Consider the following 18,859-nt stretch of genomic DNA (forward strand, 5'->3'; position numbering starts at 1 on the left):
GTGAATGTAGGCTGGATGTCCTTGACTGGATAAAACATCTGCCTACTATTTTGTCAATACAGCTCCCCTGTGGTCTTCAGACTTCCTTTCCCTTCTACCAGGCCATTGCCTGAATTATTAGGGACACCTTTTTTTTCTGTCTTACAGCAAAATACAACCTCTAGCCTATTTCAAGATTAAAGCCATGCGTTATGTATTCTATCTACTTTCCATTTCTACAGTTTTGGAGTGTGGCTTTCATCCAAAACTTGTGAGGTCAGTGGTCACTCTTGTTGGACCTGAGAAAGGTCCTGTTGGCGAATCATCTCGTCTAAATCATGCCATAGGTGTTTGATGGCCTTTTTCTACACCAAACTCTTCCAAGCATGCTTTCCACACAAACATTCTTTTGTCTTTTCACACAAAAAGGTTCAACAGAAGGTGCACAGCATCTACTTGCTATTATACAGTAATTATTAGGCTTTTCCGATAGCAAAATGAGCCACTACCAGATGCTTTTCCCGTTAGCAGGTCAGGTAGTGTTACAAGCATCCAGAGTTGATCATATTGGTTAAATATTGTAACATTTGAGGACAGACTGCTCGAAATGACTGAAGAAATTAATAGAAAAATAAACACCCATGTTAACGTTAGCTTGTCGTCTTATACACTCAAAAATTGGGACACGGCATGGCAAAATATTAGGGGTAAAGGGCGAAATATCGGGTCAATATGAGAAATTATGTCATACCAATAAATACGATAACATTAAAAAATAGCTCCAATAGCCAATGATTTTTTTTTTAAAAACCCTCCAATGAGGCGAGATTATCCGTACTGAGCTGTAGGTCGGTTTGTGTGAGCAAATCAAGTGCTCCTTTTCTCCCACGTGTGGCGTGCTGTAAACACGTTTTGTAAGCAAACATGGCGTCAATCGTGTGGGACCGCTCCACCATCTCAGACACCTCGCTCGGTGGCTGTACCAAACGCTCCGCAAACACTTTGCGACAAGAGAAAATAACCTCAATCCTCAACACACTGAACCCCACCACGCACCTGAAATGCCAGCATCACCACGATTGCGCCCCGAAAGCCCACAAAGACATCCATGCCGCCAAAGAACCTGCCCTAACGCCAGCCGCAAAGAAAGACTAGGGGCCCGCTCCCATCTCTGTGGCGTCCTCCACCATCGCCGAAAGCACCGGCTCCCGTCGGCCTGAAAACCACTCCCTGTCACGGCTTGTACTTCTGAGTCGCTACTATGTGTTAATGTTTTGTTAATAGTAGTACAGTTTGTCAAATCCAACCTGTTTGAGTCGTTCTTCTCCAGTTGAGCACAAACTGATAACATTTTATATGTATTTTTTAAATTTAGATTTATCAGCTATTGGTATCGGTCTTAAGGATGTTATCTGTATCAGTATCGGCTTCAAAAAATATCGTGCATCCCGACAAAATATGCATATCTACTGTGTAGCCTATGCTATTATTTTTCTGACAACACACCACATGTTGGCATTATTAAACCACAAAGTCTTGTTGGATTGACTTGAAACTTCTCACACAGCTCAGTGTGCTCCACAAAACACCCACTGTAACTTTAAGGTGTTTAACTGAATCAGCACGGAATTTGGTAAACACCTTAAGGGGACTGACAGGCACATGTCTGTAAAATTTGAGCTGGACTGGTTAAAAAATATGGCCGCCTTCTAGCAAAATGCTTGAAATGGGGCACGGACAGGGAAAAATAAAAAAAACCACAAAAAAGGTAAAAGTACAACAAAAACTGTGCAAGCCACGGGAAAAAACATACAAAAACTAAAAGGCGCTGCTTATACCGACTAGCAGGAAAAAATGGAAAAGAAAAATGCACAGCGGTACTACCAGGCTGACAGAACAAGAACAAATAATCACTGCAACAACTAGCAGGACGTAGATGGCAAAAAGTACAACAGAAAATCACGCTGCTGGAATAACCAAGCAGGGAACACGACTCATAAAACACAGGGTGACCAGAAAGTAACACAAGCCAAGAACTACACAAAGCAGACATGAACATGGCACAGGCGAGTAGCAAGTAACAATCTGGCAATGATTAGACAAACGTGTGTTGCTTAAGAAGTGGCTGGGAAATTGGCTGCAGGTGTGCTCAGGTGGCTCCTCCCAGGCCTGCCGGCAGTGCACTGCAAACAAACACAGGCAGCAGCAGAGCAGCACAACAGATCATGACAGTTTGGTCCTGCTTTACAGCACAGGCCGGTGACAGTGCTTCAAGCAGCCAGTGCACTATGATTTTGCTGAGTACTAAAATAAAATCAGTTTTTCAAAAAGGAAAGGAGAGGAAAGAAAGGCAAAAGTAAGGAGACTGGATAGCACAACTTGGGCTGCTTAAAAAACGGAATTGTGCAGTATTTAGAAACAAAAGTACAAAAGAACCCATTTTGGGTTCAAAAGGGAAGCAATTTGCCCTTTATTATCATGACAATTAAAAACAGTCTGTAAAATTTCAATGGCATTAATGGATGTCGGTGTGCTTTACATTAAATTTAAACTTCTTTCCTGCTCTGTCACCGATATAATGAATCATGATCATTTGGTGGTATAAGAGCATACACAAGGTCCTACTGGAACAAAGCACCCGCATTTGAGCCCAGGCTGGAACAAGTAAAATATTTTGTCTCTTATTTTGTTCTAAAAATAAATTATTGAACAATGTGTTTTCAGTGTACTCATGTTACTCTAAAACATGCATCGAACTAAATTCAGGTTTGTGTCAAATAGTGTAAAAATAGCTTTTAAGGGTCAGTTAAGTCCTAGAATGTGATTTTTTTTCATGTGTCCCAAAATTCCTGGCAGCGCCCCTGTCCGGAGTCTTTACTTTCCTGTAGCGGTCCATTATTTTACACAAATATGCTCCCAGACGCCCTCATTCTCCATCATTGTCTGCATGTTTCACGCTCTGTTTCATTAAACTGTGCTATTTCAAAACCAACTGCCCTAAATTGAGCCGAACTGGTACCGTGCAGTGGAAAAACATCGTAACGGTTAGCGTATACGTGTTGAGTCTTTATGCAAAATGTCTTCCCATTTTCCAAAATTGTTGTTCCTTTGTGAAAGCTTTACTGTAAAATGTCCCTCCATAGTTCATTTGTCATCACCTCCTGGACTAACGGAGAGAAACGGCCTTCTCGTAAACCTCCATTGTTGTTAATTAACCTGACTTGCTAACCGCTACAGGCTAAAGAGCCAGCAGTGAGGAACGAGGGTGGAGGGCATTGTCAGTATAGCGATATTTTCACGGTTGTCAGCGGAGGTGCTTCCTCTCCCGGCCGCTGGGCTTTGGAGAGTATTACTCAAAGTGCGATGTAGTGTTTATCTTAAATTGAATTGTTGAGCGAGATGTTAAAGAGGCATCAATCACATCCAGGGTGAATGTAGGCTAGCAGAAAGGAGGAAGCTGCAGCAATAAAGCAGTAAAGCAGCCGTGATGCTATGACGAAGAAGGCTGCCTGCATAAATCTGCAGGCTGAGCAAATTAAGGTGTCAGCTTGTAAACGCCACTTAGTGAGTGTGTGTGTGTGTGTGTTAAGTTTCGCAGCGTGATGATGAGTGTTTTATTTCAACTTTAAGGAGGTGACCTTCTGCTTTCCTTTCCTCCCCGCAAGGATGTTTGTCTCCTCTCCCACCTTCTTTTTACAAGCCAATTGGATCAAGTCGTCTTATGCTCACTTTTATCTGTTGACCACTAATAGGACTCTTACACATCATTCTGTCCTATTATCCCGCAATGACTTCCCAATTTAGAGGTGGCCACCATCCCTGGAGAAACAACACCTCAAGTCTGTTACCTTGGGTCATATCAGTTTCCCTGTGTTCTCGCTTGGCCTCGGGCTCAGACTCTTCTCCCGGTATGGATTTTCTGTCCTGTAATTCCTCAGCCTGTCTTCATGTGATGGGTTGTTCACTTTCTAAGGCTGCAGAATACCACTGAGTGCAGAGCTATAGCTTTATCTTTATGTCTGAGCGCAGCACAAAGCTCAGCCAAAGATCTGCAGCCGCTCGGCTCACAGCGGGTTTGCAGTATATAGCACATACGACCTGTGTCAAGAGTTTGGAAACGTGGCGATTTACTGTTTTAGCGTGATTCTCGAAGCGGAGAGAGAAATGTGCGTTGATGTTCAAAATGAGCACTTGGTGATAACGTTGTGCTAAGTTTTTGGAGAGAGACAACACAAGTTAATGCAAATGAGACATGCAGTACTGTGTATGCTGACTTCCGCCAAGGTCGAACTGTTAATAAAAGTGATTTACAAAATCTTAGCATGTCATATTTCTGTTTGTTAGGTCATCTCTTTGTTAGGAGCCTACTTCCTGTAACGAGGATGGGGAACAGATGACCGGTGCCATTATGATTGTAGGTAGGGTGGACTCAAATAGAGTGTTCCAATTTACTACATGGTAGTAAATTATCATTTAGAGAAAAGCGATTTCGTTAAAACAGGACAGCCAGAAGTCAATCAAACTGTGAACTATGTCATCGCTACTGTGAATGATAATGGAAGTGGCAGTAGACCAGGTAGGTTTGGAACTACACATTAAGTGTTCTGCGCACACTATAAACCTTGCAACCCAACCTGCACTTGGTGTTTCAACAGCTGCCGCAGTGTTAATGTCCAAGCAGAAGCTGTAATAATTCTACATTTGATCAAACTTACTTATGATATGTCAGATCAAAACAGAATCACTGCATAAGACTTACAGTATATCAAAACTTATTTCTGAAATGCACTACTTCCTTGTTTCGCACTCTAAACATCATAACGTAAACATAAAACTAATCTACTGCAATCTGTTTTACACCTGTCTTTACATAACTGCACATCAACATAAATGATTAGAAGTAGCAGTTACAATTGCCGTTATTATTTCAACTTTAATAATTGTTTTGATTTGTGGAAAAAAGTTAAAAGCACCATGCTTCGGTCATGCATGCGAAGTTATACAACATTTCACAATGTACCTGTTTTGTTTTGTGACACAGTTAAATAAAAAAAAACAGTTTGTCCAGTCCTATAATTTGCTATTCTAGTTTTTTTTTTAAGTAACATTAAAATATTGGCTCGTCTCATTCTCGTGAGCCCAGCATCATGTATCGTCTCGTGAGCTTAGTGTGCCGTGACATCCCTACTGCATGGTCAACTGAGGCAACTTTGCATGCGTTTTCAATAGTTGGATTTATGCTAGCTGTGTTAGACTTTTTAGTTACAATACCACTCAAAGGTTTGGAGAAACTTTGGCACTTTTGAATGAAAAAGAGTCTCCAAACCTTTGACCGGTACTGTTTTGTTTGTGCATGAGCACTATTAAAGGGATAGTTCGGATTTTTTCACATGAAGTTGTACAGGATGACATCACTAGCAGTGTATTGCATCAACAGTGACTTACCCCCACAATTGCTCTCGTGGGTCCAGTTCTGGTCGGAGATCCGTGAAGAGGAACGTAGTTCTGCTGAGTTGCTGGGGCCATTTAAGTAAAGAGTTTGACTTCTCCCTGTGCACTGTCGCCTGTGCATTCATGTGTATGTGATGGAGATGCATGTGGTAATTCCGCGACTTAGCACGGCGGCCATCTTGTTTTACGTATGTGTTCCACAGCGGACGAAGATGCGAGTGAAAATTAAAGACCAATTCAAATAAAATACTATTTTCAATGGAATCTGCTGGTTGTAGCCTACTTGGCATGTAAAATAGTATTTTCAATATTACAATGACTGCTATGAAGAAGGCCATTAAAAATAACATATATATAAAATATAATATTGACTTCAGACAGTACTGTAGAGTGGCAACTCAGTTAGCATCCACCCTAGTGAGTGTGTTTTTTGGTTCGTCCTGCCTTGTTAGCATCCTATTAGCTAGCGAACAAAATGACAACCGGAACTGGAAGTTTATGATGTCATCAGCGATTTGCTGATGACATCATAAACTTCCAACTGACGTTAGTTTTATAATTATAGTTTTACATGCATAAAACAATTCTAAATGCATATAAATTACGAATGAGAGGGCTAAATGAACATTTGATGTTACTTTTACCTTTATTGAAGACTACTGTTCCCAAAGACACAATGTGGCAGTGAGACACCACGCGGGCACCATGTTTCTGTTTTGTATACAGTAGTGTTTCTCACCTTGTTTATCAAAATGCTGGCACTTGCAATTGTCTTTGGATCCATTTTGTGCTACGGTATTGAGGTGAGAAACACTACTGAATTAAAGAAACCACTCATGTCAAAACAGGAAGGTGGTGGTGGTTGATCATGTCTTCTGTGAAGCTAAAAGTAACCATAAATTTTCATTTATCTCTTTCATTTCAATTCCTATGGATTTATATGCATTTTGAATAGTTTTCTACATATAAAACTATAATTGTAAATCTATAAAAATGTGTTTTGTGTTATCATTTTTGGCTTTCTGGAGCGGTTTAATTGGATTGACATTATTTCTTATGGGAAAAATTTGGTGACTGTTAGTTTCGGTTAGAGTCAGACCTTGTGGAACAAATTAATGACGCTAACCAAAGTTCCACTATACGTCAATCATGACGGGGCAACAAAATGCTACATGAAATATATGCTCCTCTCTGTAGATCATGATGTTGCAATTCGTCCTGTTCCTGCCCATGCTCTGCTCAGCCCAGCGTTCAGAGCCCATGTTCTCGGCCGTGACCAAGGCCGTGCTTCCTCCCGACTACGACAACAACCCGACCCAGCTCAACTACGGCGTGGCGGTCACAGACGTGGACGGCGACGGAGATCTGGAGATATTTGTCGCAGGGTGAGAAAGTTGGTGGAAATGAGCTGTGGCACTTCTCGCCCCAATGCTTCTCTCACAGTGGTCCAAACAATGTTTAATTTCGTCCATTAGCTGAATTTGAACAGATGATTGCACTTCTGAGTGATAGCTATCTAAGTCTGGATTGGGAGGTGCACTTGATTTTCCGAGCTAAAGGTTGAAGACAAAGGCAAAAGACTTTAAAAAGACTTACGGCTCACTCATGTGATGATAATGGATTGAGATTGGACAGAGCGCCACTGATGGAGATGGTTTGGCAAGCTTGCTTCGATCCAGTCAAGCGGCGATGAATTCCTCACAGGCTGTAGATGGATGGATGTAAATGGCCGCGCCTCATAAATGTCTTTCCTGCAAAGACGTCCTATTCAGCAGCAATTCAGAGAGAGGGCATCACATTTGGAGAACCTCATCACGGCCTTCATTTATATGACTGTATTGACATAATGACCTTCAGTGACAAATTATAACAGAGTCAAATTTTACATGAGTAGAGCTTTACAGGTCTATAAATGTAAGAAAACCCCGAATATACGAATAGACAGCGACCTTCTACTTTTCAATAGCAATTTATGGAAAAATATTTTTAAGCCAGTCCCTGACAGACAAAATGAAACTTTTTAAAAAATATAATGTTTTCAATATGAGTTTGGTTACTTGCCTAATGTTTGAACTACTTTTTCCAGCGAGTCAGCAGCACCTCTCCAGGTCACTGGTCTGTGTGAGTGACAGTAGGAAAAGCTCTGGCTCACTTGGACGGGGTTGTATTATGTATTATGTATTAATCTATAGACCCCAAAGGTGACGCGTCTTTTTCAGACCTTTTTTTCCAGGGAAAAAAGATCCTGTCTTATATTCGGGTCAATACTATAGATCAGGGATCTCTTACCCACCACCTGATTGTGAGTAGTTCATCTCTCTAATGACAAATTACCACAAAATAGCATAAATACTTGGGGTGCATGATAAACATTGGGCTGATATGAAATTCTGGAATTCTGATGTCATAAGTCTGATAACATAAAAAAAAATGGCTGTGATAACGGATAATAAAACATAAGATCACCTGCACAGTGCTGTAGTTAGCTTATGAGCAAACCAAGTACTTCTTTTCTCCTACCTGCGACATGCGTAAACTCACTCATAAACAAACATCGATCGAGTGGGCTTTCTTCACTGTTTCAGAGGAAGACAGTTTGCGTGCTAATGGCACCAAATGTTCTGCAAACAAAACATTAAAAAATATCGAGTTTCAACACATCAAACCATATCAGCACCTGAAATGCCGGCATTGCTACGACGCTTGGGGACCAGGGCTCATTCCTATTGCTGCGGCATTTGAAGGACGCCACAGACACGGGTTTGCCAGAGACAACCCGAGGGCTAAAGCGATCTGTGATTTGGACGGACGACTAGACGACCAAAGTCTATACCATCTTTGAAGATACCGACTTTTTTTGGTTAGTAAACCCCTTGGAGCAACGGTTTGTACTACTAAGCCGCCGCTATTTTTCCATGTTTTGTCAATAGTAGTGATGTCATGATTTTTGTTTCGGACAAATCGACAGGTACAGTTTGTCAAATCCAACTTTGTTTGAATTGTTCTTACCTCCCAGGTGTGCACAAACTCCAGTTACTACTAAATGTAAAAAATAATACAGATCTTGAAAGTTATCGGTTATTGGTATCAACTTGAAAAAAACATATCGTGCATCCCGAATGAAGACACTGACCACACTGTTTGTGTGGAGATCTGCTTCATAAATAAAGTACAATATAAATATTACCAGTCATATTTTGAACACAAATCACTCACCTCGTCTTTCTTTTTGTCAAAGTAGCTCCAAGAGTGATGAAAGTTGGTTAGTCATCAAACTAACACCAAGATATTAAGACGTCCCAGCATCATTCTAAGACCCTACTGACTGCTTAATCTAATGTATCTCTTCTGGCTCCCTGTTGGCAGTTACAATGGTCCTAACCTGGTGCTGAAGTATGACAAGCAGAGAAAAAGACTGGTCAACATCGCTGTGGACAACCGAAGCTCCCCGTTCTACACCTTGAGAGACCGCCAAGGCAACGCCATCGGGGTGACAGCGTGTGACATTGACGGCGACGGTCGAGAGGAGATTTATGTACTCAACACAAATAATGCCTTTTCTGGTAACAGTACTTTTGGTGTTATCCAACAACACAGTGACATCACTGTGTTTTTTCTCTCAGAAGTTATTTTGTGGCTGTCTAACCTTCTTTTGTGCCCTGCATCAGGACGGGCGACATATTCTGACAAACTGTTCAAGTTTCGTAATGGACGCTTTGAGGATTTGCTGAATGATGACATTAATGAACACAGAGATGTAGCCAACCGTATGGCTGGGCGATCAGTAGCCTGTGTGGACAGAAAGGTAAAGGCACGCATGCACACACTACAGTGGAACCTCCAAAGTCAACCATATTTCCATCCATCCATTTTCAAGACTGCTTGTCCTCATTAGGGTCACGGATAAGCTGGAGCCTATCCCATCTGACTTTGGGCAACAGGCGAGGTGCACTCTAGACCCAGCCAATCGCAGGGCACACATAGACAAGCAACCATTTACACCTATGAACAATTTAGAGTCTCCAGTTAACGTGCATATTTTTGGAATATGGGAAAAAGCTGGAGAACCGGCAGGAAACCCACGCATGATGTTCCAACGGAGAGATGAACGTTGACTGTGTGGTCAACATGCTAACCACTAGGCGATCAACTATATTTCTTTGGAAAATACATGCAGTTCAAACTACAGTATGTGTGACATCACACAAAGTATCAGCAAATCTTAAAACATGGGGTTCTCAAATAATCTCAAACTGGGTCCCACATTTTCCAGTAGTCATTAAGCCCCAACACTCTTTTATTTAAGTCAAATTAAGTACATGTATTTTTTAAATATATATTTTTAAATTGCTTTTTACATCTTTTTAAACAATAATACACATAATTACATGCCCAAAGCGAATTTTAGAGGTATTTACTGTATATAGACATTTTATTGTGCTGTGCAATGAGTATATTCCAAGGGAGTAGTTGACTAAAATATTGCTCAATTTTACTTCAACATAAAAAACAAGTCAGACATTGGTTGTGCATTACATATTTGAATGTAATATTTGACTAGCTGTCTGCGTCCCACTCTGAATGTCTCTGTGATCTACCACTACGTCCTGAACCACCACTTGAGAATCACTAACTTAAAACTTTGCCCCGAGGAAAAGGTTTCATGACGAGACTGGAACAGATTAAATTTACAATACTTCCTACAGGAAAATGGGCATTGTTACGAAACAGATTGCGTTCAGCTTTGGAGATTCCACTGTATATTCATGTGTCTTCCGTGTGCATGCATGGTTGCCTCTGTTTGTTTACCAGCGATAATTCATGGCCTGCCTGTGCCGCCCTCCTCAGCATGTGCTATGACACTTCATTTGGGGGACTGCTAGGCCATTTTCTCTCCACTGTCCATCGGCAAGCAGTGTAATTACAAAGGCCGGGGCTCGTTTGTTTTATAGAACATCGTATGAGGGGATGAGTGATGACTGCTCTCTGCCCAGTATCATTTTCTCTATTTTTCCATTCAGTCCCTTTTTCATTTCTTTTCCGCCTCTTTTACTTTCTATGACGGCCTCTTTCTTTGTCTCTTATCGCACGCTGGCTTCCAATCTAGGGATAAAGAAGCTAATAGTCGAGAGAAAGGACAGTTGGGTTCACGATTGTTTTTTTTTTTCCTCCTCAAACCGCAGTCCCATCTCCCCAAGCACTGATGGGTTGTGCAGCTGCCACCCCGATTGGAAAGATATCCACTTTTAATGGCATAATACTTTCAGAGCCAGCCAAACAGACGTGGTGTGTGTTCTTCCGTGGCGGTTCCGGCAGGATGACAAAGGGAACATGCATTTATTAAATTACATTCACGCAGGCAACAAAAGTGGGGGTGACGTTGGGTAGTGCGTGACTGGTGCATGCATGTTGTCTTGTTTACTCTTAAATAAACCGTTAGCTACTAATTTACATAAAGGGCGCCCATGTTAAAGCTTTAGCGTTAATTGGAAGCAAGCGATAATTGCAGAGAGGCTATGAGTTCCACAATTTGAAAACTAATTTTATGCTTTCAACAACTTCATAATTTTATTTGAATAATAATATGGAGTACATGAGAAAGTGGAAAGGAAAACATAGTACTCTTTCACCAAATGTTAATTTATTAACAAGTATATTGCACAAGGCAGCAGCAACAGAACCAATGTTGTAATAGCGGTGAGGAGCAAATTGCTCAGCCAACATTAATACCGCTGATGAGTTCATTATACACAACAGCAAGTGGAACACGCATGAGGGTAACACCAACAGCTGAGTAGTACAACCAACATTTTAAAGTGCATGTAGAGATAGACAGAACTGTTGGACGCTCACCACTCATGACACTTCAAATGCAGCTCGTGTCATCTTGGTAATGGCTTAATTCATCTTGAACATGCACACAAGTTACAGTGAAGCTCATCACAACACAATACACAATTTGGCATGTCCAAGAAGGAGTAGGAAGAAGCAAAGCTTATATAATCCTACCCCTCATCAGTTTCACATCAGTTGCAATACATTTGACTTTATCATGGTACGAAATTGATAATAGCTGATGAAATAGTTGACATAGACAGAGACGTCTTAAAAATCGCTCATTTTAGTGCATTGTTTGAGTTCCTTACTTAATCCGTTCCACAACTTGATTCCACATCATGAGTTTGGATATAGCCACAGCTGTTCGCATCAATTCCTTTTTTGACGCAGGACTAATTAAAAACTTAAGCAGTTACTTGCTTTTGTAGACCACGTACTTAATTGAATGGAAGTGTTAATTGGAGCATTTATTGTATAAATGTTACAGAACTGCCACAGTCATGTGTAACAGCTAAAAAAAAGAAATCCCTTCAGTATCTGGTGTGACCACCACTTGCCTTATGCAATGCAACACATCCCAAACATGCTCAGTAGGTTACATGTCAGGTGAGTACGCTGGCCAAGCAAGAACTGGGGTGTTTTCAGCTTCCAGGAATTACATACAGATTCTTGCAACATTGCCCGTGCATTATCCTGCTGCAACATGAGGTGATGGTCGTGGAGGAATGGCACAACAAATGGCCTCAGGATCTCATCATGGGATCTCCGTGTGTGGGATCTCAATAAAATGCACCTGTGTTTGTTGTCCATAACATACGGTACAGGCCGAAAGTTGCGACACACACAATACAACCCTGTGGTACCAGTCTCATTAGTATGGCAAGAAATTCCAAGTTCTGAGAATCTCCAATGTAAATCGTCATGAAACTAAATAAAACCCATTGAATGAGAAGGTGTGTCCAAACTTTTGGCACCATGGGCCACTCGATCGACAACAATGACATCTGCAAACGGCTCACCCACACGACGCCATACACGCTGTCTGTCGTCTGCACTGCACAGTGAAAACTAGAATTCATTCATGAAGCGAACACCTCTCCAAAATGCTAAACACCATCAAATGTGAGCATATTCCCACTAAAGTCAGTTACGACGATGAACTGCAATGAAGTTGAGCCCCCGATGAGGATGACGAGCATGCTGTTGAGTTTCCCTGAGATATTTTCTGACAGTTTGTGCATAAATCCTTTGGTTATTTAAACCGATTGTTGCAGCAGATGCCCACGTGGGTGGTCTCAGACAATCTTGGAGGTAAAGATGCTGGATGTGGAGGTACTGGGTTGGTGTGATTACACACTTTATGCTGTTGTGAGTCTGGTTGAAGGTTGGATGTACTTCCAAATTCTCTGAAACACCTTTGCTTGGCTTATGGTAGAGAAATAAACATTCAATTCACGGGCAACATTGCACGCTCCCTCAACACTTGTGACATATGTGGCATTGTTTTGTGTAATAAAATTGCACATTTTGGTGTGGCCAGCCTAAGGAACACCTGTGCAATAATTATGCTGTCTAATAAGCATCTTGATATCCCACACATGAGAGGTGGATGGATTATCTCAGCAAAGAAGAAGTGCTCACGAACACAGATTTAGACAGATCTGAGAACAATATTTTAGAGAAATAGGCCTTTTTTTCGACATGAAAAAATGTTAGATCTTTGAGTTTAGCTCATGAAAGATGGGAGCAAAAACTAAATAGTTTATATTTTTGATGAGTGTATAATAAAATGTATCATAGATAGGTATTAGGATATTAAATCAATATGGCGTCATTGCCTATTGAGTCCATTTCAGTGACTTCTGGCATTGGAAAAATGTAAGCACACACTGTAAGCCAGCACCTCACATGCACTTTGCAAAGATGCATGTCACACTTATTACATTGCCAATTGCACTGACAGAAATTAGCCTTGGGCAAAGACTTATTGAAAAATCATTGACTTTTAGGTTTGTTAAGTAACTGCCAGAGGCCTTCAGGTCTTTCATTGCATTTAAGTCTCATTTTTCAAGCTGTAAGATAGTGAGTGTGTGTGTGTGTGTGTGTGTGTGTGATGGAGTATAGCCGACCCCTCCCAACTCAGTAGCTCAGAACGTGACACTTCATGACATTTTACAAACGGCACATCAATCAGACTCATTTACCTTTTGTGTCCCGCAAAAATAAAATATAGGTTTGACAGGTGTGTACGTTCTCATACATGCATGCGTTTTCGTTAAAGGAAATATGTTTTAAAGGAAATATGTTTCAGCTTGGTGGGAAAACTCAAGTGTGTAGACTATTAGTGTGTTTCCATTTGTGTCTGCAGGGGCTCTGACTGATAATGGAGTGTGAAATTAATCTCCAAAGGGAGGCGGAGGGAGGGCTGGGAAACTGGTAAAGGGGTTTGATTAGTGGAAATGTTTTTTTTTCTTGTGGTTTAGGGTTAAAAATAAGGTTGGAATCAAAAATGTATGTGGGTTTTTAGCTAGTGCATGCAAATATGCTTACACATCATATGTACAGCATATCAACAAGTATATCAACACAAACACTTTTTTTTTTATAGTTGTACAATTATAGTTTTACATGCAGAAAACAATTTGAAATGCATATAATACCTAAAAATGATGAATGAACAGGATAAATTTATATTTAAGGTTACTTTTACCTTCATTGAAGACGTAATTGTTGATGTGTCTTTTCCCAAAGACTCGATGTGGCACCAGGACGCCACACGGACACCACCTTCATGTTTTGCCATGAGTTATTTCTTTAATTCAATGATGTTTCTCACCTCAATAATCCAAAATGGAGCCAAACAAAGTTGCAAGTACCAGCAGTTTGATAAAGAAGATGAGAAACACTACTGAATTCAAGAAATAACTCATGACAAAATGATTCTTGAATTGAATTTCTGACCTTCTTTATCAAAGTGCTGGCATTTGCCACATTCTTTGGCCTGATCGTGGGTTGTTTTGCATCCATGATTAATAAGAAAAGCAGAGACTTATGACAAAGAACTAAAGCGTCAGCCACTGATGAAGTCATGGACGGGTTTCCAGTTCAGTGGATGCTAATAGGCCCATTTTGTAATAAAAATACTTTATGAACACGGTTTGACTCACATAGCGTATTAATAACGATGGATAAGACGTGCGCCATATTGTACGACAACCGGAACCGTGTACGCAAACGGAGTTTGAGTGTAACGACTCCTTTTAATAACGTTTCGATTTGTAACACGATTCATAGTTGCTGATACGATTCAAGGACGATATTGGTGCATTTAAAACGATACCATCCAAAACAATTCAGTAACTTTAAATCAATTCAGTTAGCCAAAAATTCAACCAGTGTGACTGTGAAATAAATACTTGGATACTGGAGGATGCAGGTGAAATTTCCTAAATTGTTGTTGTTTTTTGTAAGGGAATTAGGTATAAATTACTTATGGATATAAACAAACAAGTAAACAACAATGAATGGCAAATACATTCACATTTTATTTGAATAAAGTGCAACCAACCCTTCAGGTTGAATTAACAATGAATGAATTAACAGGTTGAATTAAATAAAGTCTGTTATTAATTCTATCTGATAAAACATGACTTGAACTTAAATTTGATACCTCATTCACTTCTCTATCCCAACTATTAAAGAAGTTAGAGCAAATTTCATAGCGGGGAATAGTGCCTTTGCTTCCCAATGCCTTAACACTGAATCAAGACAAAAGCTGTGATCAACCCACGGACCTTGGCAAGTACAACCGTACTACAAAATATATAATAACTTAGGCGATGAAAATCTGCTTTAAAAGTTAATGATCATTTTTTGATCATCAAAAAGTCCAGGGAATAAAATCAAATGTAATTTCATGTAGGCCTCACTACACACGCCACACTACAAATTGCATGTACACAGTAATTCCGGGGAAAAATGAACATATTTCAGATTTCAGAACGAAATTTCAAATTGCAGGTAGATATTACATTGAATTTATATCCTACATCGCTTTTATCTTGTCCTGAAGCTTTGATCCATGAGTTTGAAAAGCTTAAAGTTGGACTTAACTTTCAATGTGACTCGATGTGGTCCAACACATAAATATAAAGTACAGTCTATAAGTATCAATCCAGTATACAGCGTGGCGATGACATCACAGGCAGACTGAAATGAGTGTAGCGTACGAGGTATGCTGTTTGGAGAGGATGTGTCTCCGTTTATTCAATGTGCCAACCACACTGTAACCCTTGGTAACCACAACAGTCGCCTTTACATGATGTCATCCGTGCGCCCCGCTCTGCAGGCATGAATAATGAACTTACGCCAAATCAAACTGTTTAACGTATTTGAACTTTGAAAGTGCTAAAAAAAAAACCCCCACACATCCATAAAGCCTACCATGCTCAAATCCAATGCTTCATTTCCTAGTATCAGTTCAATCATTTGATTGCCTTTTAAACAATGTTTGATCGACATAGCATGTCCTGACTGGAAACTTTGCTGAACACAGATCGATGTAATTGGATCATAGAAATATAAAATCGATGCATCGATGAATCGTTACACCCCTAAAACCGAGGGCTAATTTTTGTGTAAATTTATGATGAAATATAGGTTAGCTGGTGCTTATGCTAACCAAGGTTCCACTGTAAGTAGTCCACCAATTGATCGTCAGTGTACCACTTTAGTGTAACTGTTACTATGGCAACAACAAAACAAGGTCAAAACCTTACAAGTCTGAATATTACCTGTCCGCTTGGTCTGAAGTCACGCATCTCTCAAAATGTCATTCAGTGTGGAAGAGTCTTAGCATGCATTTGTAAGTAATAATGTAGAAAGGTGTTTCTTCAACTTTTTTTCTTTGGACTCTTTCCTGGGAAGAAAATGAACGAAAATTGTTGAGGTCAAACACAAACAGGAAATTGTTTTTGGTCTGAGATGTTGAAGGAATGGACGTTTTTCAGCGCTACAATACCACAAAATTGCTTTGTCTTTGTCACTGGTAGGTTGTTGGAAAGAAACTTCAATAGACAAACAATAAATACTCAAGAGCAACCTTTTCCAGAGTTGGGGTCAGAGACAGGTTCTTGCTCAGCTTTTTGGTTGGGTCGTCAGTTGTCAGCGTACAATGCTATAAAGCCTTATTGATCATCAAGCTTCCACATGTTTCTTGGCAAAGAGCGTTTGATTTATGCCTACTGTGTTCTTAATCACTGTTGTGACGGCAATGCGTGATACATTCTAACATATTTGGGTCACAGGGAGGAACCACATTTGCCATTTTGTGAAACCAAACATTTCTCTCCAGGTCAAAACATTGCTTTTACCTGCTTTAACAATGTTACCAAACGTAAACTATGTTTTCCCTCTCAGGGTACAGGTCGTTATGCTATCTACATAGCAAACTACGCCAGCGGCAACGTGGGCCCACATGCGCTTATAGAGATGGACGACGCCGCGAGTGACCTTTCGCAAGGCGTCATCGCCCTCTCCAACGTGGCCGAGCAGTCGGGAGTCAACAAGTTCACCGGTGGGTCAGTGGCAATTGTGTGTGTTTTGGAGTGGGTGGGTGATGAAGACCTTTAGGATCATCCAGCCGCCTGCGCCGGAGCTACAGTACAGTGTGATTTACACAGACATGTGCACAGGAGCGTATGCTTGTTGTACCCATAGAGGCTAAAATATTGAAGTGGTTCCAGGCGGCAAGACAAAAAAAAAAAAAAAGAAGCTATGAGGTTGTGATGAATTGTAGGGCGAGTGGAAGAGGGGAATTGTCAGTGGTCTCTTCGTCAGCTGTTTACTCCAGTCAAAGTCACGAGAGGCGAAGGGGAAGGGCGACACGTACAAACTGAAGTGACATCTATCACTGCAACTGACATCTTAAAGCTTCACTCCTACGGCAGCGCGTCTGTCCGCTATGACAGTCCACAAAGCAGGACATTTTGGAGCTTCTCTGTGTTCTGGGTCGCAGGAGGGGACGTCCCAGAGGATCCATATGTTTCTCGTAAAAGACGGTGCGTGTAGCACGGGTGCTCAAAACATCCCTATGGTGAGGAGGGGTAGCGGGAATGTAAAAACCCCCTGCAGAAATAGGGACAGTCGCGTCGGAATGTGCGGCAGGCAATCCACTTCTAATAGCGGAGAAGGCAGCAGTGGTGTTCAAGATCCTGCTGTAAATGATGAGAGATGAGGAAGAGTATCGCAAGTGGATTAGACATTTCGATGAGCTTTTTGGGTATGGTAGAGACAGGGATCTGAGAATTTCTGAGCCTGGTGATGTCATAATATGCAAATTAGATGAGTGAATTTACTCCCGTCATAAACTTTGGGCTATACCGATGATTTTTTCTCATTTACAGCATGCCTTTATCTCTAACCATTTTCAAGCTACAACCGTTTGAAAAAGTTATATCAAAACTGAATATTTTCTTGAAAAAACTGTGGTGCCTAAAGGGTTCATTCAGATGTACAATTTGCTACATGTAAGTATGCTGGAAATTACACTGAAAAAATGTAATTTACCTTAAATTACATGATGTGTTTGAACACAACCCCACATTGCTCATAATAACACGGTTTAAGGTGTGATTCAAATGTTCTACTAAGTTTAAAGAGACTAGTGTTCGACAAATACATTTTTAGCCTTGTGGTTCTTGTGGTTCTTTTAGCTTGATTGACATATTCAATTCATTTGGAGCTATTAATACATACAAATATATACATCCTGTCCTGTCATTTGTCTTTCTCTTCATTAAATGCTGTCAAAATGGGCATATTTCACACATAAATGCTAATGGTGATTAATCATGATTAATTAATTAAATATGGTGATTAATCTGATTAATCTGAACGTTTTTAATCATTTGACCGCTCTAGTTTTTATACACTATAAATAATATGTACACCATAGGTCAGCTGTTATTTAGGAGTTCAAATGTATGTTGAAATGTACAGAGAAATATTAGAATCCTTGTGCTAAAAGAGTAAGAATATTACTGATTTTACAAGGAAACATTTTTTAAGAGAACAAAATCATAATTTTACAATGATAGCGTTACGACGTTATTGTTTTCCAGTAACAGGAAATCTATTGAGTTACTATTTCAAACATTACGACGCCATTACCGTTGCTGACAGTGAAACGTGGAGCTTCATTATTGTAGTGTCCCAACAGAGTCACGTATAGTCTGACACATTTTCTATGTGTGTAACTCGAAACATTAACCATTAACCGTTTTGTAGTTCCCATTAGGACAGATAATACATTGAATTTGCCTTGGACCACAAATATGAAGTAATCAAATCCATCAAATGCGGAATGATTTATTGCTTTTGCAATTATGTTAAAACCCAACTTATTGACGTATGACCCTGATATAAGACACATAGACACAGTTTGAAAAAGACAGGTCATCTTGTATTCACTTTTATATAGGCAAACCAACAGGTGGCACCAAATGACTTTTCTCCAAGCAAGTCAGTTTTTCTTCCTGTCACTCACACACAACAGTGAGTGAATCCCCTTTAAAGGTAAAGTGTACTTTTG

The 18,859-nt window shown here is 40.3% G+C and overlaps 1 protein-coding gene across 5 annotated transcripts in view; it reads left to right on the forward strand.

Moving 5' to 3' along the window:
* crtac1b (cartilage acidic protein 1b) overlaps positions 1 to 18,859 on the forward strand; it is a 57,109-nt gene that overhangs the window by 1,640 nt on the left and 36,610 nt on the right. For 4 of the 5 annotated variants that reach the window (XR_008573721.1, XM_054799342.1, XM_054799340.1 and 1 more), the window contains exons 2-5: positions 6,628 to 6,815; positions 8,797 to 8,993; positions 9,099 to 9,235; positions 16,687 to 16,843. Coding sequence is in view for 4 of the 5 variants with exons in the window: in XM_054799342.1 (XP_054655317.1) it covers positions 6,628 to 6,815; positions 8,797 to 8,993; positions 9,099 to 9,235; positions 16,687 to 16,843 (679 nt within the window). In the remaining variant the exon portion in view is untranslated. The remainder of the gene's footprint in view (positions 1 to 6,627; positions 6,816 to 8,796; positions 8,994 to 9,098; positions 9,236 to 16,686; positions 16,844 to 18,859) is intronic. The other variant, XM_054799341.1, reaches the window with a different exon arrangement.

Source organism: Dunckerocampus dactyliophorus, chromosome 14, assembly GCF_027744805.1.
Source record: "Dunckerocampus dactyliophorus isolate RoL2022-P2 chromosome 14, RoL_Ddac_1.1, whole genome shotgun sequence".
In the NCBI taxonomy this organism is placed as follows: domain Eukaryota; kingdom Metazoa; phylum Chordata; class Actinopteri; order Syngnathiformes; family Syngnathidae; genus Dunckerocampus; species Dunckerocampus dactyliophorus.